The 24,091-nt window shown below is 37.5% G+C and overlaps 1 protein-coding gene across 4 annotated transcripts; it reads left to right on the plus strand.

Moving 5' to 3' along the window:
* Positions 1-202: 202 nt before the first annotated feature.
* ZHX1 (zinc fingers and homeoboxes 1) lies at positions 203-23,472 on the plus strand. Of its 4 annotated transcripts, XM_043879862.1 has the most exons (5): positions 203-607; positions 7,061-7,177; positions 11,045-11,094; positions 16,164-19,015; positions 21,581-23,472. In XM_043879862.1, exon 4 carries the CDS (start codon positions 16,391-16,393, stop codon positions 19,010-19,012), a length of 2,622 nt encoding a protein of 873 aa, XP_043735797.1. In that variant the 5' UTR covers positions 203-607; positions 7,061-7,177; positions 11,045-11,094; positions 16,164-16,390; the 3' UTR covers positions 19,013-19,015; positions 21,581-23,472. The 4 variants fall into 4 exon arrangements, with proteins under 4 accessions (XP_043735797.1, XP_043735796.1, XP_043735798.1 ...); XM_043879861.1 differs by lacking the exon at positions 11,045-11,094; XM_043879863.1 differs by lacking the exon at positions 11,045-11,094 and having other exon boundaries at positions 203-520.
* The last annotated feature ends 619 nt before the right edge of the window (positions 23,473-24,091 follow it).

Below are 24,091 nucleotides of genomic sequence, written 5' to 3' on the forward strand. Positions count from 1 at the left end.
GTGGAGCGCCCAGGGGGCGGGGCCACAACTGGCAGAAGGCGAGGTGCCTTCTGGATTGACCTGAGTGAAGATCAGGCTTCTGCCAATAGCGGGAGGAGCTATCACCGGCAAGGGGGCGGGGCTGCTCCGAGACCTGGAGAAGGCGGGGCTTCTGTTGACAGAGGGTGGAGCTTCCGTAGACGGGGGCGGGGCTTCTGTTGACAGAGGGGCGGGGCGGCTCCCTACCTCCCGCCGTGCGCCAATCCCGGGGGCAGAGACCCGGGTCGAACCCCAGGGGAGCAGCAGGGTCCCAGGGTGGAGAGCCAGGCGTGGAGCGGGGTGGGGGCGCGCGGAGGGCGCGCGCGCGGGAGGGCCCCGCCTTGGCCGGCTCTTCCCCTCCCCCCTCCCGCCCCCGGTCGGCTCCTGGGGCGCGCGCCTCGCCTCGCACCCCCACCCCCGACTCTCTGCGCTCCGCCGGGTCCGCCGCGCTGCCGAAGCCGTGAGCCGGCCCACCGAGCGGTTCCGGGTATAGGGTTCACAGGTCAGAGTTGACTCCCTGAAAAGTGCAGCCGGTTTGAAATGCAAGATGGCGGCGGCGGGGCTCTGAGAGGCGCGGCGGCCCCTGCAGGTAGCGGCCCGAGCGGGCTCCGCGACGAGCGGCCCAGGGAGTCCGGGGCTACGGGTGGGAACCGGCAGAGCAGAGCTCGCGGCCGGCGCGGCGGGCCGGGAAGGCGAGCGGCGCGCGGGCGGGACGGAGGAGGGCGGCCACGGGGCAGAGCCCCCGGGGGGCTGAGCGCGCTCAACGAGGCGGGTGGCAGGACGGACCGGCGCGGGGCGTCCGAGGGGCAAGGACCGGGCCTGCCTGGGCCGGGATCGCCGTCGGGGGACAGACCCCCGAGCCTCCTTTGCGCTCTCGGGTCTCTGCGGCCGTGGAAGGAGCTGGGGGTGGGCTCTGTAAGGAAAAAATCTCAGCCCGCCTGCGTACGAGAGGACTGAGCAACTTGGGATTGTTGACGGGAGTGAGAACGGGGTCTCCTTAGAAGGGGGGCAGGCGCCGCGGGGATGGACCACCCTAGGATGTTGAGGGTCCTAGGGGAGGGAGATCGGGTGTCCTGACCTGCGGGGGCATGTGGCCTCGTGGGGACTCAGTCTCCCCGAGAGGAGAGGTTCTCTTGCTGGAGCTAAGCGCACTGGCATTGGGGTTGGAGCCCCCAGAAACCCTTCGGGGAGAGGCTGTACCCCACTTCAGGGAAGACTGGGCACCCATTTCAGGACAAGACTCAGAGTTGAGTCCTTAACTATGTTATGTTTTGAAGAAGCCCTGGGACTTAAGGAGAAGTTGATGAAAGGGAATGGAAATGTTTTCCGTCCCTTTCGGGAGGGAGACTGGGAAACTGACCAGGAACTGCTGCGAGCCTTAGGGCCTGAAGGGAACATGCTCCTGACCTTTGCGGGGAATGAGGGGCTAGGAAGCAGCTCTGAGAGGAAGGGGGTCAAGTGGCAGGAAAGAAGAGCCCTGGGGGATGCCCTTTCCCTGTGTATTTACACCAAAGTTCTAGAGAAAGGGACTTGAAATTCTTTGTTCCAATATACCCCTCCCCATCTCTCTGTGGGTAATAGTAAGGGGAAAGCAGAACCCCAAGAAGAAAAAGGTTCCGTTGCGTATCCTTAGTTTAGGTTAGGGAAGGATCAAACTCTCTGGAAGGGCTTCAGTGAGCGATTCGGGATAGGAGGATTAAGAAGCGGGAAAGCGGATGGATAGAAGAGGGATGTGGGGAAGAGATTGGGCAGAGCGGGTATGCCACCGCGCTTTTCTGTCATCTCACCCCAGCTCTAAAGAAAAACATGAGAAGGGGCTCATCTTTGCTGGGAGAAAACATGCCTGGAACACTACTGATAGAGAATTTGTATGTAACATGTTTAAGTTGGGGTTCCATGTAACTTGAAAGGAAGAAGCAGTTCTCTTGGAGAGTGAGAGTTTATCTGAAAAGGGAAAATCACAGGATTGAGAAATAAGAGTGGTTCCCAGTGAGGGAGGGAGAAGCAGCTTTATCCCAGGAACAGTGGCTGTTTGTTGGGTTGGAGTGTTTGTGTGTGCCTAACCTACAGGCACGCACCTTAAGATTTGTTGGTATTGGTCATTGTTTCTCAGTCTTTGTCTGAAAGCTTTAACTTGTGTTATATGGTGCTGTGTGAATTATCCTTGCTTCTGAAAAATTATCCTGAAAAAGTCGTTTGTTTTTATGCCAGTTGGTGAGGGTGATGGAATTTGGTTCTAACAGCGATATTGACCCTAGCACATTCTTAGATTTTTTTTTTTTTTAATGTCTTGAGTAGCAATTCTGACTCTTGATCTTAAGCAAAAGAAATGTAAGTGCTGCCAGAAACAGTAATGCCGTAACAGGATGTAAGAGAAAAAAGGGCTTTCATGAGTATTTTTTTCTCTTAGTTTTCCCCTCCTTCCTCTGAGCATTTTAAGGCTAAGCAGACTAATTTTGTGCAAAGTAAGTTGCAAAAAACCTTGGGTCCTTTCATTATAGAATTGATAGTGTTTCATTTATCAGTAACTCTTTGTAGAGGAATCTCTTCAAATGGTTTATTTAGTGATCAGGATTAAAATCAGAAAAAAGAATTTAAGACTTGGGTAACTGATGACAGCAATGATTCATACAGATTTCTTGAACCATCCTAGTATTTTTAAAAGAGCTTTAACATCTTCAATAGAAATGTTTTTAAAAACACCTTTCAAGTATAAACTAGTTTAGAGCTGCACATTTAGAACATTATTATTCATGTGTGCTGTTCTTTGGTTTCCCCAAAGTGCACGTAGGTCTAGTTTTTTTGGTTTTTTTTTAGGTCTAGTTTTATATTCAGTTCTGAACAGATTAGGCTGGGTGAACCAGAAAGGCATTGCTGCCAGATGGTTTCAAAATATGGTAAGGCTGAAAACATAAATGTCCCTGTGCTGGTGAGCTCTCCTTAGTAGACGTCACTCCAATCAAGTGAGTTGATTATTTCACTGGACTGGAGGACAGTTCATGAATGATGTCGAACTATTTCACCTTTAAGGATACTTCTGAGTTCTTTTTTTTTTTCAATAAATGTAAATTAAGTTTTACAATTCTTTATGTTGTTTTGTTGTTATTGTTTTTTGGGGGGTTTACAATTCTTTTGTTAGTAGGTGAGGTGGCTCACTTTGGAGGTTTTTTTCCCCTATTAGTATATTTCACATTGAGACTGAAAGGTGATATTATGACATACTATACATTTTCTTTCTTGTAATGTTAAATAGGCACAAAAATGTGATATTTGGGAACTAGTTTGCTTTCAGTTATTGCTTTATACTCAAATGGAAGTGCTCCTAAAATTACTAAAATTATTTCAAGTGTAGCTTAGGAAATAACCTCTTTATGTATATTACAGCATTGTGAATTTGGACTCAAAAGACTTCTTATTTGAATATTAACAGTGTAGAAATTTCAGTGCCTAAGCTAGTTTTTAATCTAATCATATTCGATCAATTCAGGGAGATGTCCAGAAATATCTGTTATACTGTTTGTAGTAATAGTCAGTATGGCACATTCATTTGTATGTTTAAATTTTTTCTGACTTAAAATCCTCTTAAATCATTCTGTGTAATTTCAAAAGTAACTCGAATTACATTTATTTGAAGGAAAAAAACTATGGTACTAGCCTTTAGTTCTTAATATTATTGTATCCTGTTGCTCTAATATAGTCATAGTGGTAAGTAACAAGATTTGTATGACTGAAGCTGCTGATTTAGATTACCAATCAGGATATACACATTTGCATTTATATTTTGGAGATTTGTATTTTATACGGTTAATTTATTTTTAAAGCAAATACTTAGGTAAGTTTTTATGTAGGTTGCCAGGTTTTGGTCTTAAAGGGTACTTGATCTTTGCAATTTATATAGTCAGTATCCTGTAATGTATTTAAAAGTTATAAACATGGTCTTATGTACCTTTGGTCTAAACAAATAAGATGATATACTTTGGAAAAAGAAGTATGTGTGAGCAAATTAAGAATGACATTTATTCAAGGGAGTCAAAATTGAATAAATAATTTTTTATGCAGGATTTTTGTTTTCAGCTTTGAAATTTAGATTTAAAAATCATATTAACAAAGCTTATCTAAAAAATTAAAACATTAAAGTTGATATATCATATACATATTTATCATTTAAAATAAAATAACTTTGTCATTAAATTTTAGTGATTTAATATTTCTCTTAGTATTTCTGGCTCCGTTTTTCCCCTTTCTAAAGGTCTTTCCCTTTTTTGTTGTGAAGAATGAAAAGACATAGGAGTATTCTGATATTTCTAAGCACTTCACTAATAATTATGTTTTTCTTCTTTACTAAGTTGATTCCCTTTACCTTCGAACATTGTAAAAAAAAAAAAAAGAAGCTTGTTAAAACTTGGCTGGACTTAGACTATACTTGGGAGTGGGGGTTGGTGAAAAAAGAAAAAATTCTCTTTATTACTATGACAAGATTATTTATATCAAAAGCTTGTTCCTTCTATGAAACACCCCTGAAATGTGTCATATATTAATGATTCATCTTGAGGCTTAGATCACAGAAAATATGTGTATGTTGGAGTTAGGGGCATAAATTATGATTGATCAATGTCTAACTGTTAAAGCCAGCTTATTCTAACACTGCTTAATATGCTCAAAGCTATGAAATGGAAAATAAAATTGTTTTGTGGACTTTGAAAGAGTTTATACTGTTTCAGCATTTAGCAAATTGTGTGTATTTGTGATGAGAACTCTTAGGATTCAGTCTTTTGACAACTTTCATATACGTACAACAGTGTTAGTATCTATCATGTTGTCAGTATATCCTTAGTACTTACTTAATGGCTCAGCGGGTAAAGAATATGCCTGTAATGCAGGAGCACAGAACATGGGTTTGATCTCTGAGTCAGGAAGATCCCCTGGAGAAGGAAATGGCAACCCACTCCAGTATTCTTGGCTGGAGAATTCCATGGACAGAGGAGCAGCCTACAGTCCATGGAGTCACAAAGAGTAAGACACGACTGAGCACATGGCACATTTTAAAACTGCAGGATTGTAGATTTTGACCACCTTCATCCAATTCCCCTCCCTGAGTTCCCTACCCTGCCTCAACAACCACAAATCTGACCTTTTTTCCTATGGGTTTGTTTGTTTTTTGAAGTATAACTGACCCAGAACACTATGCCAATCTCAAAATTTAGCAAAATTTAAACAAAGACTTTCTTTGTTGTATAATTTAAAGGTTATTACCCTAAATAAGAGTCAGAAAAAGTCTAATTTGTAGGTATACCATGTGCCAGCAAATATTCCAAGCCCTTTACATGTATGATTCCTTTCAATGCCTATAGCAACCCTATTAAGTAGATAATATCATTAGTCCCATTTTACAGATAAGGGCGCTATGCCACAGAGAGGTTAAGTGGCTTATCCAAGACCACACAGCTAGTAAGTGACAGAACTGGGATTTGAACCCATTCACTCTGATTCCAAAGCCCAAATCCTTCATCTTTATTTCCTGTCCATCCTTTCGTGCCAAAGTAACCAATCTGTTTTATTACATAATGTATATGGTCAAGATGACTTCTTTAATTTTTGAAGTTTAATCCCAAATTTTAAAAAGATACTTTGAATTAGAGAGGTGCCATAAAGTAATCCAAGTATCAGAAACTGAAATAACGTCAGGTAAGTATGCTTTTCATCCAGAAACACTGAGGAACTCGTTTGTTGATTCTCTGCTTGCTGTGTGCATGTCTTGGCAGCTCTTCTCAGGAGACTCTCGTTTGGTAAAACATCTTGCTATTACTGTGTGATTTAAGAATGGATTCAAATAGGTTATCAATTTCCTATAATATTATCAATAACTCATTTTGGACAATAACCTCCCTACTTTTGGCAGCTGTTTCCTATCCTTTCTTCTACTCCACATCCTGTGGATGGCTGGCTAAGGAGTGTCCGAACAAGGAGACACCAGGAAATGAAATTGTAGAATCCTAGGCTACCAACAGAACAGGATTGCTCCACTGGGCCCACCAAGAGAATGCTCTTTTGCTTTCATGAAAGCAGTGTTTCAGCCGAAGCTTTAACTCACCGTACAAGTATTTTACTGAAGGACTGGTGTGTTTACATGATTTCTTATCTTAAAAGGGCTCTTCATAAAGGTGTGTGTCATAATGGCAGGAATCAAAAAGAATAGGTACTGAGGGAGATCACCCTACTTCATATTCATTCACTGTGGTTTACAGAGCTTCAGGGCTTCAAGAACAATAACAGAAATCCTTCAACTCTTCAAAAGCATGATTTACTGTTATTTAATATGACAAACAATAATAGTTTTTATTTAATTCTCCTGATTGGTTTACCTCCTCTGAGTAATATACCACAGCATTTTTACACACAAATCTGAGTTTTCAGAGAATGATTTTCAGTTTGTACCATCTAATGTTTCACAATGCACTGATTAAAAAATCATTTAGTAGTAACTTTCTTGCTAAAACAAATACCAATCATTGTATCAGATATACCATATGTTTAGGAGTGGGGTACCACTAGTTTATTTAAGTAGTATTGGCTTGTCCCCAGCATTAATGATCCATTCCACTTAATACATAGTAAATTAGGATATAAATATAAGCCTAGTGAGGCTTATATATAAACATATAAACCCACCTTCTTCCCACCTCTTAGTTTAACTAAGTTTTCTTTCATAACTTGTGTGGTACTAATTTTTTACAATTCTCAATTTCTTCATCTCAGCTTTAATATTATACCCTGCATATAGTCACATTTTGAAATTTTTTTCACATTTTGAAAATCTGTATTGAAGACAGAATAATAGTGACTTTATTATTTTATAAAATATAAAGTTTTCAGTTTTGCATATCTTACTGAGTTTGGCATTTCGATGATTCTTTTAAAATTTCTAAGAGGAGAATAATTTTTTTAAGTTACTTGCTTTTAAAAACCCAAGGCATAGGCTTTAAGTTTCCTAATAAGACTGAATCATATCTAGAATAGTAAAGCAATATTGCTTTTTTTGTAGGTGATGGCAGATAGGTACTTTGGACCTGTTGGTAATGATGGCCTGAGCTAAACACCTCCTAATTTGAAGGGACACCCTTCCGTGTCAAAGAACAGAATGGGGAGGAGACTGTGGCAGGTATGTGTTCCATCCTTCTGTTGTGGTAAAACTTGGAGACGGAATTGCTCAGTTAATATAGTGATAACTATATTTGGCTAAAGTCTTAAAAGGTTTCCTTTAAAAAGCAGCAGATACATTCTTAACTCTTTTTTAAGAAATGTACTTTCAAACTTTAAAAATGTAGAAGTATTGGCTGCTTTAATTTGAAAGGAAACAGCATCACACTTCTTAATAAATCTATGTGGTATATTTAGAAGTGATTTTTCAATTAACATTTGCTGAAATCCATTGTGTATCAGGCACTGGACCTGTGGTAATTACAGTGGTAAACCAGACAAATGAAGGGTAGAGACCTTTTGTGTGGGGGAATTTTACTGTTCTTTTCCTATATCCAGAAAAATGCTTCCAGACGTCAAGAACAATTCCTGAAAACACATTTTTAGTATACAGATCTCTAATAATAGTTAATTACAATGATAAAATTTAAGATATTAATAATTAAATACTTTGATTTAGGTTAAGCATACCACTATTTAAATGTATTTGTACATAATTACTTTTATATTTTACTTACTTGATATAAATTGGCTTTTTGAGAAGCATTAGATTACATATTATGCTGTTTGAAATACTTATACTTTAGTCCATTTGTTATTGCAGATGATTCCAGAAAGTACTAGGAAAGATTCCATAACTATTAATGTGGTGGTTCACTTTCATTTTTGTGTTTTTTTTACGAGTTGACATTACCAGTGCTAATTACTATTATCCTTCAAATTGAATTATTGTATCCTGAGTAAAATAGGTAGCAGTTACTTTATTTTATAAATGGGGAAGATAATGGACAGATGAGTGACTTTTCAGCCTTTCAGTGATAATGTCACTTGGAATCAAGAATAGCATTCTTGTGTTAGACTTCTGTGAAAGATTTAATACACTACCTTGAGAAAAGTAGGGGGAAGTTACTTTCAGCCAAAAATTACTTTTGAATCATATCCACAAACTTTAATGATAAAGATAAGATATTTCATTATATGACTAGTTTGTGTTTCACCGTCAAATTATGTTACATAGTTACCTATATGCCAGCAGAAGGTGCACCACCAGGATGTTAGTGGCCTAAAGATCTTTCAAAAAAAACATTTCACTCCTCAAATCTGGGGTCAGAGCTTCCCTGGAGAAATCTGTCCAACTTAGAGGCTTTTAATCTTTAGCAGCATTAAAGTCCGTTTTCTCAGGTAGAAAAAACAGGTAGAGAGGATAGAGTTTCTAAGCCTCTAAGCCTCAATTAGCATTAGCAAAGGGATCTTCTGAAATTAGATTATCTTTGGCCACAGTTTCTTAGATGTTGTTACTTGGATCACATTCACTCCTGTCTGTATTCACCTCGATACTTGAATCTGTATTATCTTGAGACCATTTTGGCAATTTTATTGAAACTTGTCTCTCAGGTAATGATTCCAGCTTACAGTAATTTTTACAAACTCTTGTTTTGGATACAAATTTGGGTTGTCAGATTTCTCAGTTAATTTTTTTTAAGAACTTGACTATTGTTTCTAAATATTTTAACATTAACGCTTTGAAAAATGCCTCTACTATGTAAAGACCAAAAAAAATTTGTAATTAAGAAAAGTATACTCTTGGATACCTTTTTTAAAAAAAGTGGTAGCTATCCTTGTCTTCATTTGGATTCATTATTCTTTGTTGCTACTATTATTTCAGGCATTCTGTGATTTTGGTAGATTTGTAACTTTTAGTTTGAATACAAACATGTAAAAGTAAGTATTTTCAGCTGGCTAAACAGAACTCTGACTCACAGAGGGAGAAGTGAAACTAAATTGAATACAGAGTCCTAAGAGTTCTCAGTATATGTGTGAATACAGATTTCAAAGGATTCTCAGTTTGTGTATTTTAGCGGCCTTAAGAACGGTTTATTTAGTTGGTACTAAGTCAAAACTAACATGATACTTAAAAATTATAGTTATCTTCTAAAATCTTCTAAATGTTCTTATTTGACCCAGAATTGGCATAAAAAACAAAGTCTGTTTTTCTAAACATAAAATCTTACCAAAATAACATGCTTTTGTGGCTAACTAGGCCAATAAAATGTTAATCATTTAATTTAAAGTACAAGACAGCCAAAAAATAGAGGCTTAGAAATTCAGTGTAGCTATGACCCTGTATAATTATAAAATTTTTTAGACTTTTTTTTCTGTGCCAAGCATACAGTTTGAAACAATCCATTAACTTTATAGAGTGTATTACACTGAGAACCTGTTTTTAAGTCTCTTTTAAAATATAGAACATCATTAAAATATAGTTTTCTCTTATAGAGAAATAATGGTTCTAAGTTCAGATTTGCACTTGTCTATCTTTATAAGAAGTATGTCATTTTCTCCTGAATTCCACCGCAGAACTAATTCTTTGAAATGAATTTGTCACCTATATAGACTACAAATTTGTTTTGTTTATATATAGTCTACAAATTTAGGTGTACCCTATTCAGACATAAAACTGATTTGTTACAATAGAATTACAGATAAATTGGTAAATATTTGTTGAACATCCATCGCTCTATTTTAATAAACAGAATGTTTTATATGAGACTGTTTTTGAGCATGTTTTAATGTTTTAATGACTAAAGTACTTTGTTAGTAAGAATTTTACCAGTGAAAACGAACTCACTTGTTTTGTGTAGCTCCTCAGTAAATGAGTGCTTAATGAAGGAAAATGTATGCTCTAATACAAAATACAGATATAGTTTAAAGCTTTTTCCCCCCAACAAATATTAATAGGCACTGTGTCTGGCCCTGGGGATATAGTAAAGAGCTAAATAGACATTCTTACTGATCATGTAAGAACTACTTTTAGAACTGCCCCAAAGTTTTATACTGTGATGAAATAAATTTTGTTTCCATTAAATGCTTTTATGCAGAGAAAATATGATGTAATTCTTTTGATGAATTAAGAATCGTGAATTGATTAAGGAGCATCTGACCTTCAGGACAAGAGCCAATACACAGAACCATGAAAATTGGCTTGGCCTAAATCTATTCTCTGGAGACTAGGGGTGCTCTTGCGGGCTGTTAGAACCAGTCTGATTTCTCTACCATGGGACAGCAGCCCTCCAGAATGTGGGGAATACACCTGAATGCTATACATACTCAGAGATTCCTCCTCCCCCTGAAAAAACGTTTAGGTAGCACGTGTTTTTGCTTTAAAAACAGAAAGTAAATTTTGTTTCCAGCTTGAGACAAATGACCACAAAAATAGTTTAGCCTATTTGCAATTTTAAGACCTTGAAACTATTGTGTTTTTTTTTTTTAGAATATTTACTGATTTATTTGGCTGCTTCCAGTCTTGCAGGATCTTTAGTTGTGGCATGTGGGATCTATTTCCCTGACCAGGGATCGAACCCGGGCCCCTTGTGTTGGGAACATGGAGTCTTAGCCACTGTACCACCAGGGAAGTCCCTATTTGTTGTATTTTGTAATCAAGCAATGTCATAACGCTATTAAAGAAAATGTAAATACCACACACACCATAAAAATTTCACCCATAATCTCAAGTGAAAATTTCATTTTTTAATGTTTTCATCTAATCTTTGTCCACCATGCATACATATTCTCCCATAGGTATTTTATAGTTAGTATGAACATTTTGTTCTGATTATTAAAATTTAACAGTAAATGGATACTTTGCCGTATCCTTTACTTTTTTGAATGTCATTTTTAATGGCAGTATAATGGATTTGATTATTTTTTAACATCTTTCTCTACTGAAAATGGCATTCAAACATAATTATATTTATAGTGCTATATGCATAAAGTGTATAGTTTTTTCCTTTTATGGGCAGATTTCACTTTAATTATGTTTTAACTGCAGAGCCACCTAGCTCCTCAGTTGTGCAACTGGACTCTAACCCTCTTTTACAGGTAAATAGTGCAAGGTTTCCCAAATTGATTTTAAGCTGTTTTGACTTGACCTTCAAAGAGAGGATGAGTTGCCTATCAGCTAATAGTGATTTCTGTGTGGCAGTTTTCCTGTCTCAGCCCCATTACACTCACTGTAATGAGATGTATTGAAAGCACATCATGGCAGTTCTTACTCTACATTTTTACCCCTTTTGCTTTTACATTCAATTTGTGTGCCTTGTCATCTGATTAAGCTGCATGAAAGATAGAAAGAAAGAGAATAATAGTAAATAAATGGTATTTATTCGTTCCCCAATTAATTTTTCAGGGACTGGAACGTAGCATTAATTAGGCACCTACTGTATACTAGTGTGTATGAAGCGTTTTTATTTGATCAGTATCTGAGGTGGGATACCTTTATGTTTATTTTCTCCAGAGCAGCCTTCTCTGCTTCTTTTCTAGAAGCCTCCTGTAATGTGCTTACATAGTTCCCAGTACCTCCTCTCATTGCGTTGATCATAGTCATTCTAAGTAATCGCTTAAGCCTGTTTTCCTTGTTAACAGCTAGAACCTGGCAGACCAGAGACTATCTGTCCTGGTGACTGCTATACCCGAGTCCCCAACACAGTGCCTGGCACATGGTTGACCTCCAACAAATAGTTGTTCAGTGGATTTGTTGAACTGAAGAATCTTGGTTTTATAGATGAGAAAGCTGAGGTTGATATTGAGCAACTTTTCCAGACACCTAACTACTGAGTACAGAGGAGACTCTCAAACCTGTGGTTTTAGCCTTTACCCCAAAGCCTCTGTGAATTTATTCCCTTGGGTGGGTTTCTTCTTCCATGAAGAATGGGAAGATTGTACTGAGATCCCTGCTTCCCCTCAAATTATGACTATAAAATAAGGACCACGAGGCTGCCTTTATTTGTGCTTTGACTTATTTTTAGGTTGTATACATAATAATAGAATTGAGTCATTGGGCCAAATCTTGAGGCACTTTTGGAAGTTCTCAGTCTCCCTTTAGAAATATGTTAAATAATGTACTGATTATGGTTTTGTTAGCAAAAGATGGGCAGTTTTAGGAATAAAGAGGAAAGAGTATTTCCCAGGTCTACGTAGTTGGGTATAGAACTAACCCAGGTTGAGACAACCTAGGATACCCAAGATAATCAGATTTTAGTCTTTTGCATTACTGAGGAATTTTTTTTAAAGCCTTTCTTTTAAGTAACTTATTTATAGCTTTAAAATTATACATTTAATGTAAAATTTTAATTTAAATAAATTTAATTTATAATTTAAAATTTTCAAATTCCTCAAAAACCAATACTTTCAAAGGGAAAAAGCACAACTGTATGTATATATCATTAGGTTATAATATATGCATATTTTATTATTTTCATGACTTTAGCAAAGATACTCTGAAAATTGTATATCTGTTTCAGTTCTTACAACTTGACCATTCTGAGCTAGTGAGCTATAAGGAAAAGAAATAAAAGTAACAACTTGGTAGCATATTCCCATATTTATACTGGATATGATGAAAAGTAAGTTTAACCCAAGAGCTACAGAACCAGAATAATAAAATATCTTAGCTCCTCAAGTTTCTCTTCTGTATCTCTTATTAGTAGGGGCTACTCTGTTCTATCTCAGGGTGCTCCAAGCCTGTCTTTTACAGTAAAAAAGCCTAAAAGGACACATTATATTCACTTTAGTTATCACATTTCATGACTTAGCACTGGCAAGCTGAGGATTTTTGATGAAACTATTTATGTTTTTAAGGCAAAGGCTTCAAACACATCTCAGAACCCATCAGAGGTGAAAGCAGGGATTGTGGGGTCCATGGGATGGGGTCAGCAGGTAGTTTAGCTTCTCTACTCTCCAATCAGATAGCTATTTTCTTTAATCAGTTATATACTTGGGTTCCTCATAGAATTTTGTTTGAAGAAAGGGCTTTTTTGCTTATAACAATAAGTTTCAAAACCACCACTTCAAGAAATACAGTTTCAAGAAAAACTCCTCCATTAAGACTTTTAGCTCTTAATATACCCCATCTAAATATCATCTAAGGTTCTAGGAGAATAAGTCAGGAAATAGCTTACCCCCTGCCTCTCATAGTTCTCCTGCACTGTCAGAAATGTGAGTGATGCTCATTTGTTACTCTTCCACTTACTTAAAGCTATTTGAGGAAATCCTTGTTTCTAATGAGGAAAAAATGGTCAAAAATAGTAGTGTTCCCTATTAAATTGAATAGGAAAGATGGAATTATCTTAGTTTATAGCAGTTAAGAAATCATTTTAAATCTCATTATTTAAGAAATCATTTTAAATCTCAGTGATAGATTTATGTTCCCTTAGAAATCAAAGTTTTTTTTTATAGAAAAAACAATGACACTTTTAAAAATTAATTCTTTTTTGGAATCTAAGGCTTCTCTGGTGGCTCAGTGGTGAAGAATTCACCTGCAGTGCAGGAGACAGGGGTTCAGTCCCTGGGCTGGGAAGATCCCCTGGAGGAGGATATGGCAATCCACTCCAGTATTCTTGCCTGGGAGCTCCCATGGACAGAGGAGCCTGGTGGGCTACAGTCCGTAGGGCTGCAGAAGAGTCGGACACCACTTAGCAACTGAACAATAGTTTCTTCACAATGTCGTGTTAGTTTGTACTGTATAGCAAAGTGTATCAGCCATACATATACATATATCCCCTCTTTTTTGGATTTCTTTCACATTTAGGTCACCACAGAGTACTGAGTGGAGTTCCCTGTGCTGTTTGATATGCTCTCATTAGCTATATATTTTATACATAATATCAATAGTATATATATATGTCAATCGCAAACTCCCAATCCACCCCACCCCTGCCAGCATTGACAGCTTTGAGAGTGGGTTTTGGACTGTTGATATTACTATTATTACTAAAGTGATGCTCTTTATTTTGTAATACGGGAAATCGGAGAACAAGTGACAATTAGTCCAACTTTCCGACTGTTGCTTGGATGCATCAAATGGAAATGTAGTATGATTTGAATAATCCTAGTAAGAAGGATCTTAGCACCTTCAAAGGTGCAGGACATTGTCTCTTTGGACAGCTCTGTTTCCTAAAAATATTCCTCCTTTTACTGAGTCATGGAGACTTAGTTTTGCTTTATAATCTTTGAAATAAACTTTTTGTCCTCAGTTCAGCTAGGACAAGGACTATGTTAGTAAATGAAAATAGTTCCTTTGTGGTAGAAAATAAGTGATACCATTTATTGTATTCATTTTCATTTGTTTTAGACTTTAGAAGCACACCAACTTTAACCGATTTAGCATCAAAATTATATTTTAACTCTTTTGGGTGCAAAAGTATTAAAATGTATTTGTATGAAAATATTTACTTTTTCTTGATGATTCAAGGTTTTTCTTGTGAATTTCAGCTTTGTTCGCTATAGTGATGCTTTTAAGGCATTTTGAGTTTTATAGGACTCTTTTTCTGTTCATTCTAATTCAGGTTGGAGGTAACATTTTTGGGGGGGTTGGGAGGGGGCCATGCCACTCGGCTTGTGGGATCTTAGTTCCCCAACAAGGGGTTGAACCTAAGCCACGACAGTGCAAGCGCTGAATCCTAACCATAGACCACTAGAGAATCCTGTTTCAGGTTAATAAGCTTTTAGTGAGTCCCTACTTCCAGGCTTCTTTTTTTTTTAATCAAAGATTTATTATTTCTTAATGGCTGCACTGGGTCTTTGTTGCTGCGTGCAGGCTTTATCCAGTTGCAATGTATGGGCTTTTCATTGCAGTAGCTTCTCCTGTTGTGGAGCATGGGCTTTAGGCACAGGGGCTTCAGTAGTTGTGGGTCCTGGGCTCTAGAGCACAGGCTCAGTAGTTGTGGTTCTCAGGCTTAGTTGTCCTGTGGTGTGTGGGATCTTCCAGGACCAGGGATTGAACCTGTGTCCCCTGCATTGGTAGGCAGATTCTTTACCACTGAACCACCAGGGAAACCCCCTTCCAGGCTTCAGTATACCAGAGGGGATACAGAAATGAATGAGCAGTCAGTCAAGAGAACTCAGCTGAGAGAGCTAGATTGATGGTATAAAGGAAGCTGGCTCCATTCAGAGTTTCTGGAGCTTTGTTGTGTCTCAGTAAAGCTATCCCTTTAAAAAAGAAGAAAAAAATAAGGAGATTGGAGGTTTCAGGACAGAAATGCAACATTCCCCTGGTACAATACAGTAAGTGATAGGAAATAAACCGGAAAAGAGGTTGGCCGAAGCTAAGGGTGATCTATAGGACAGATCTGAGAGATCGTCACACCCAATGTGTGCACAAACAAGTGTCCATACACAAGGAATGGCCTGCATGGGAGTCCCTGGGACAGTGATCATTTCTGCTCTGTGCCTAAAACATAAGGGAATAGGAGTCAGGGGAGAGATGATAGAAAATTGAGGTTGCAGCCGGGACGTGGAGGGAGCTACATGGCGAAGTTTGAACTTCATTCTTTCAGCATTAGGGACCCATTAGAAGCTTTGAGTCAGGAAACTGATATGATTAGACATGTTTTACAAATTCTGATAGTGTTGTGGAGAATGATGAAGATAATATTTCTGAAACCTTGATCATTTAATATTCTACCTTTGCTGCTTTTGCCATACTTGGGCATGCTTTTGGGGTGGTAAGACAGACCAGGAAGAAGAACAGGGCATAACTGATGGACTGAATTCCTTATACACTTAGTGGTCATAGTTCTGAGTATCTGTGGCTGCTTTTTATAGTTTTAAAGTTCCTCCCCTGTTAACAGATTATCATTTCACATTGAGAGTGCCTGCCAAAGGAGACACTTTCTTCCCTTTCCCTTCCGATATATAGCCAGCTGGCTGAAAAATCCAAATACACACCAGCCTGCGGGCTGACCCATCAGATACAGTACATGACCTTCAGTGAGTTGGCTTGGAGACATCTATTCTGATCCTCAGAGAAATTTTTTTCTGGTTCTAGTTTTATTCTACATCTTTACAACTGAGCTCTCCAACAACTTCACGTAAGTGAAATAGAGCTGTAATTTGTTGAAAAGATCATAACCACTCATTTTAAAATGTTTTTTTAATTTATCTTAATATAGGTGATTGGAGTTGTGCTTCAAAAATTTCAGCAGTTCTGCAGTATTTTATTTGCCAACCATAAGCTCTTTACTTGATTGCACCATGAAAAAGCTGCTAATGAGACTTGTTGAGCACAAAGACAGACTTGAAGAACCAAAAGCCATTGTTTTCAAATGAAGGATACTGAACAGTTTTAAGCCCCAATGCTTTATAATCACCACTGAGATTTTCCCCCCATAACATCAGAATGGCAAGCAGGCGAAAATCTACAACACCCTGCATGGTCCTTGCCAGTGAACAGGATCCAGACCTCGAGTTGGTATCAGATTTGGACGAAGGTCCGCCTGTACTTACACCTATAGAAAACACCAGAACAGAGAGTGTCTCAAGTGATGAAGAAGTTCATGAGTCCGTGGATTCTGACAATCAGCAAAATAAAAAAGTTGAAGGTGGCTATGAATGTAAATACTGTACTTTCCAAACTCCAGATCTAAATATGTTTACTTTCCATGTGGATTCAGAACATCCCAATGTTGTGCTAAATTCATCCTATGTTTGTGTTGAATGCAATTTTCTTACCAAAAGGTATGATGCACTTTCTGAGCATAATCTGAAATATCACCCAGGAGAAGAGAATTTTAAGTTGACTATGGTGAAACGAAATAACCAGACAATCTTTGAACAAACAATAAATGATCTGACTTTTGATGGTAGTTTTGTTAAGGAGGAGAATTCAGAGCAAGCTGAATCTACAGAAGTTTCTTCTTCAGGAATATCTATCAGTAAAACTCCTATCATGAAAATGATGAAAAATAAAGTGGAGAACAAACGGATTACAGTTCATCGTAATTCAGCTGAGGACGTTCCAGAAGAGAAGGAGAATGAAATCAAACCAGACCGTGAAGAAACTGTGGAAAATCCAAGCTCTTCAGCTTCTGAATCGAATGCAAGTACTTCTGTTGTAAACAGAATCCACCCACATGCCGCCAGCACGGTTGTGGCCCCGGCAGCAGTTCTTCCTGGGTTAGCACAGGTGATCACGGCAGTATCAGCTCAGCAGAATTCCAGTTTGATTCCCAAAGTCCTAATCCCTGTTAATAGCATTCCTACCTACAATGCTGCCTTGGATAACAACCCCCTTTTGCTTAACACCTACAACAAATTCCCTTATCCAACAATGTCAGAGATAACTGTTCTTTCTGCTCAAGCAAAATATACAGAGGAACAGATCAAGATATGGTTTTCAGCCCAACGTCTAAAACATGGTGTTAGCTGGACTCCCGAGGAAGTAGAGGAGGCAAGAAGGAAACAATTCAACGGAACAGTACACACTGTACCTCAGACCATAACTGTCATTCCTACCCACATCTCCGCGGGGAGTAACGGTTTACCATCCATCTTACAGACGTGCCAAATAGTTGGCCAGCCAGGTCTGGTCCTCACACAAGTAGGTGGCACGAACACGTTGCCAGTAACGGCACCTATAGCCTTGACAGTGGCAGGGGTTCCAAATCAAACGAATGTTCAGAAAAGTCAGGTCCCCGCTACTCAGCCGACCGCAGAGACCAAGCCAGCAACAGCAGCAGTCCCATCCTCTCAGCTGGTCAAACATGAAGCCACGTTGGCAAACCCTGATTCTTTTGGCATTCGGGCTAAAAAGACTAAAGAGCAGCTGGCAGAATTAAAAGTCAGCTACCTGAAGAATCAGTTTCCCCATGATGCTGAAATTATCAGACTGATGAAAATCACAGGACTGACCAAAGGAGAGATTAAAAAATGGTTTAGTGACACAAGGTACAACCAGAGAAATTCAAAGAGTAATCAGTGCTTACATCTCAACAATGACTCCTCTGCCACTATCATCATAGACTCGAGCGATGAAACCACAGAATCCCCAGCTGTTGTGACTTCACCGCAGAAACAGTCCTGGAATCCTCTTCCCGACTTTACTCCCCAGAAGTTTAAAGAGAAGACGGCAGAGCAGCTTCGTGCCCTTCAGGCAAGTTTTCTCAACAGCTCCGTACTTACAGAAGAAGAACTAAATAGGTTAAGAGCGCAAACCAAACTCACCAGAAGGGAAATTGATGCTTGGTTTACAGAGAAGAAGAAATCAAAAGCTTTAAAGGAAGAGAAAGTGGAAGTAGAGGAAAGCAATGCAGGTAGTTCCAAAGAAGAAGCTGGAGAAACTTCTCCTGGAGATGAATCTAGTGCACCTAAGTCAGGGAGTACTGGCAAGATATGTAAAAAAACACCCGAGCAGCTGCACATGCTTAAAAGTGCATTTGTCCGAACACAGTGGCCGTCACCAGAAGAGTATGACAAGTTGGCTGAAGAAAGCGGGCTTGCTAGAACAGACATAGTTAGTTGGTTTGGGGACACCCGTTATGCTTGGAAAAATGGAAACTTAAAATGGTACTACTACTATCAAAGCGCCAATTCCAGTAGTATGAATGGTCTGTCTTCTCTTAGGAAAAGGGGGAGGGGGAGACCAAAAAGCAGGGGGAGAGGAAGACCTCGCGGGCGGCCCAGAGGAGGCAAGAGAATGAACAACTGGGACAGGGGGCCGTCCCTCATCAAATTTAAAACTGGAACTGCAATACTTAAGGATTATTACCTGAAGCACAAATTTCTTAATGAGCAAGACCTCGATGAACTTGTTAACAGATCACATATGGGTTATGAGCAGGTCCGAGAATGGTTTGCTGAAAGACAGAGAAGATCGGAGTTAGGTATAGAATTATTTGAGGAAAACGAGGAGGAGGATGAAGTTATTGATGATCAGGAAGAGGAGGAAGAAGAAACAGATGACAGTGACACTTGGGAACCCCCACGACACATGAAGCGGAAGCTTTCTAAGTCAGATGACTGAAATGTAAGTTTTTAACCTGAGTGTATATTCACCGACCACATACATTTAGATCAGCCACCTTGTATCTGTCATCTTCACCTTTGACAGTGTTTTTTCTAAAATAGTTTCTCTGATGCCCAATTAGAGGACTAGGTGCCATGAGTGTAGCCCAAGAGATACATGATTATCATGTGTAGCCTGATTTTTATGTTGATTATGTTTATTATATAGAGTTTAATGTTGCCTGAATTATTTATTTTTTATGTGAAATGTTTTTTTGCTTTAAGGGAAAGTTACCCATTCTCCAAGAAGGAAGACTGGTGGCGGGTTGGAGATTAACACGTACTAAAGATAACTAAAATGTACATATATCTTGCAACGCTCCTTCACTAAAGCTTCACTTTTTGCTTATTTAAGGAAAGAATTTAAAAATGAAAACTAAAAAGAGGGAAGAAAGTATACTGAAGGAAAGACTTACCACAGGGGTGAGAATTGCTCAGCTTTAGGGAACTAGGTGAAAATGGGTATCTTTTTTAATGTTTTATTGCCCCCAAACTATCAGATTTTTAACTAGAGTTTAAAATGCTTTATGTGTTAAAATTACTCAATATTTTTCTATTAAAGGCCAAAGGTCTGTTTTAAGCAATATATAATTTCATATTCACTTGGGTGGCATCTGTCTTTGAAAACTGTGATATAAATTAGTTCTGTTTTAGAGATCAGTGGTGAATAACAGATTTGATATTAACTCAGTTGCCTAAAATGTCTTTTCATTACTTAATATAAAACAAACCTGCCACCAGCAAAAACATATCAGTAAGTTAAAAGTATCTCTCTGTGGGCATAAAAGTGCAAGTAAATGTGCTTTAAATTTGAAAGGTTTGGCATGTTCCTTGAGTCTTAATTCTGTTACAGATTGGAATAATTAAAATTTCACTGTAGTTGCAAATCGGATACCTGATTTGGAATTAGAACTTCAATTCTGAATACTTTCAGAATTCAGTAGCACAGATTGTTTCTTTTCTGCTCTCTGATTTGGTGTGTTCTAGGATAAGTCTGTACTTCTTAAAAAATAGTGCAGTTGTCATGAAGTGTTTGTATCTGTCCATCAGTTGTTCAAAAGCATCTTGTTGACAGAAATCATTGCAGTATTTTCAAATATCAGGGGAGGGAAAAAAGACTTAGACCCCCCTCATATGAGCATATTTACTTATTTCCATAGCTTTTTGCATCTCTACCCCATCCTCTACTTTTATGCTCTTATTCTGCACAGAATTTCCTTAATTTCCCCACACCTTCCTCCATGATTTTATTTATTTTAACAGTTATTTATAGAGAGCTTATAAGTACCAGGCACTATTCTTATTGCTTAGCAATCTTTCTCCAGCTTTTCTTTCATTAATAGTTTTTTTTTCAGATAGAAAAATGCACGTATTTTAGAATGAATCTTATTCCAGGTTTTAGAGCATAAATATATCCTTATGAGTCACAAGAAGTTAAGCAGTCTTGTATGGCTATATCCTGAAACACCGACCTTCATTTCCTTATGTCAGAAACCTTCAGGACAGGCTTGCTTCTAACACAGATGCAGAAAATATTTTTAACAGGCTCTTTTTATTGCTAAACATAAGAATGTGCACTCAGCCAAGATTACATCAACAGATTTGTTGCTGCAGTGAATTGTTGTTGTTGTTGTGCTGTAGTAACCTCTGCGGTGATTTTGGAGGGAGGTAGAATCTTATTCTAAAAATAATGTGAACTTTTTTCTACAGCTTAGTTTGACCTTTTAAGTTTGTGGATGGTTCTTAAGTTGTATATGAATATGCTAATAGACCCTACGATCAGAAGATTCACACAAAGCCATGGTTTTCAAAAAAGTTGTATAATGTATATTTACCTGACTTTTGTGGTACATATATTGGCATGCTCTGCTTTTAAAATATGCAGAAGTTAAAACTATAAAAGCCATTAATCAGCAAGTTATCATTGGCTTAACAAAATAATTTTTCATCTTATGAAATGATACACCATAAATTTCATTTAAATACTTCTTCATTTAAGTATGGTTTATTTAGAAATAAAGGTAACCAAAAAAAAAAAAAAAAGAAATAAAGGTAACCAAAACCTTACCAAAATAGTTACAGGAAAGAGTGATAAATATATGTCTCTTTTGTACAAGCTAGCCCTGTATATAAATAGAAAAGAATGTAAGAGTCTTTAGATTTCATAGTCTGTTTATTATAAATATAGTACTTATTTTACTAACTCTATAGTAAATAGGATTTACTACATATTATATCACATACATTACAATCCTATGAATATTTTTTTATAAATTATTACATGTAGGTGAAAAATGTCTATAAGCAAATCTGGTACATGCAAAACATATACACTGGAGTTACACAGAAAATCTACTGCATTATATGTTAATAAGATACATGTGGCAAGTGATCTCAGGATTAATAAGCAAATACAGAGGATGCATTTTAATGGCTAATTTATATCACTTTTGTTCCTAAAAGTGGAAAATGTTAAAATATGGTTATCTTAAAAAGTTTAGTTTTTTATTATGTTTTTCTTTTATAGCTGCCTAAAACGTTGGAGGAGAATCAATTCTTCAACTCCAGATGTCTGATTTACTGTGAATGGCCCAATCTTTGATGACATTGAAAACATTTGGGGGCATATACAATCTCAAAAAATAGGATCCAATACCCAAAAGAAATGGAATTCAGTGTTGTGCCAAAGTAAACTACTGCAAATGGCAGAAGTCCTGCGATGTACATAGAACACTAATTAAAAAACAACTTGTAAAAATTCAGATTTTAATACAGTACATTTTTATTCTGATATGATGGAGACATTCTGATTCTTATACTTTCTGAGGGAGTTTAATGACCACTAGAGCTTGTCCTCATATTTTTTTCAGCTTAATAGTGTATGTCTCGTAAGATGGGCCTTATTGCCTGTATTCTTTGATACGTGATTAAGCCTATAGCTTTCAGTGACCAAACATTTTACAGAGTAAAAATTGTTAGAAGCAGGAAAAAGAAAAATCTGATTTATTTCTATGTCTCATTTATCTGGCCCTGCACTAAGATTAAGAGTTGTGCATGGGTTTATATAATTTCAATGTAAGTAAAAAACTATTGACACATGTTGGAGCAAAGAGGTTTTGTGGTATCATTGGCACTTAATGATTGGACCTTTCATTGAAACATTCATGGATACCACGATTACTATTTGTAATACTCCGTTACTATCTTTCGTTAGAAACTGAGTTAGCTTTTTTTTTAAACCGAACATAATCAGTACTGAAGAAGGGAAAGAAACTGGCATAGGAATTTCAAGAGGGTGAAACTCTGAAATAAACGTTGTACCAGAAATGTGAAAAGGAATCATGTAGTAAGTGTTAACTTACTCTTTTCTTACAATCATAGAGAAATCAGAAATGTTTGTACAGGTGTCAGATCACAGCTTTCAAAAATTATCTTTTGGTGAAATTCTACTTTGTGTAACAATTTCAGTGAATAAAGAAAAAAAATTCTGAACTGATCAGAATAAGTTAAAACTTAGCTCTTCACTTATGAATTATGGGAGTGTTAACTGTTAACTCTTGCCATTTCAGGAGACTGAAAGTTCCTCCTAACTCATAAACTTTGTAAAGACCGGTGCTGTTCATTCGTGTTGAGAAGGATCCTTTTCTTTGTGACTATAGGACCATTTTTCAAAATGTGCTTTCTCCATAGAAGAAATGTTCAGTTTCATTAGCTTTGGATTTTAAGATGTTTTTCTGAATGACCAGATGTAGTGGGCTTGGCCAGTTTATTTTGTCTAATTTAATGAATAATAAATATTAAGCTCTTGTTTTTACCTTAATGTTTTGTCAGCTAATGAAAATGTTATGAAAAAGCCTTGACTATGCATGCTGCTTTCATTTTTATAAACTTTTCATTTTTAACTATAGCTTTATTAGTAATTCCAAAATGCTGCAATTTAGCTGATTTCTTCACTCAGACAGCTGGCTTTGTGGGTGGCTTTTTCATACTACTGTTAACTTTTTAAAGAGAAGCAATGTAAAGACTGTAACAATTTAATGCACTAAACTGTTCTTTCTTTTACACGTTTAAAAACTTCTTAAAGCACTCTGTATTATAAAGATTAAATTGCTCCCTTTTTTAAACCATTGCCAATGTGGTCTGAGTTTTGTTTGACAATAATTTTAATGTTTTCAAAATTTGAAATGTCAAGTATTGGAAATGAAACCTTTGAATATATTTATATTATGTTTCCCTTGCAATATGTTAATTTTGTATAGCTGTAAATAACTATTAGTAGTTTTCCCCCTGTCTCTTTTATAGATTTGGCACTTTGCTCTGATGTTTGCTAGCTTTTAAATATATTTATTTGACAGAGCAAAGAACTTTTCTCTCCTGGTTGACTGTGTCCTTCAATACAAAATAAAAAATTAGCAGTGATTAGTAGTTTTCAGTGATTTTTTCATTTTATTAACTGAATTTTTTAATGTGGTAAAATATAATAAAATTTGCCATTATATCCATTTATAAGTGTACAGTTCAGTGACATTAATTATCTACACAATGTTGGGCAACCGTTGCTACTATTTCCAGAACTTTTCATCATCCCAAACAGAACTCTGTAACCATTAAGCAATAACTTTCCATTGCCCCCCTCCCCATAAACCCTGGTAACCTTTAATCTACTTTCTAGATTATCTATGAATTTGCCTATTCTTGATATTTCAAATAAGTGGAGTCATACAATGCTTGTCCTTTTGTGTCTGAATTATTTCATTTAGCATAATGTTTTCAAAGTTCATTTGTATTTAGCATATATCAGAATTTCATTCCTTTTTAATGGTTGAATATGCACGCACATGTATGTGTGTGTGTGTGTGTGTGTGTGTGTGTGTGTGTATTCAGCTTGGGTTGTTTCCATTTTTGACTAGAAAATTGCTTCAGTGACCATCAGCATACAACTCAGAAGACGAGTCCCTCTTTTTAGTTCTTTTGGGTATGTATCTAGGAGTGGAATTGCTGAATCTTATAGTAGTTCATGTTTAACTTTTTGAGAAGC

This window comes from Cervus elaphus, chromosome 21 (assembly GCF_910594005.1).
Source record: "Cervus elaphus chromosome 21, mCerEla1.1, whole genome shotgun sequence".
Classification (NCBI taxonomy): Eukaryota; Metazoa; Chordata; class Mammalia; order Artiodactyla; family Cervidae; genus Cervus; species Cervus elaphus.

Excerpts from the sequence above, each read along its gene's own strand:
- ZHX1 (XM_043879862.1), top strand. The coding sequence starts at position 16,391 with ATGGCAAGCAGGCGAAAATCTACAACACCCTGCATGGTCCTTGCCAGT.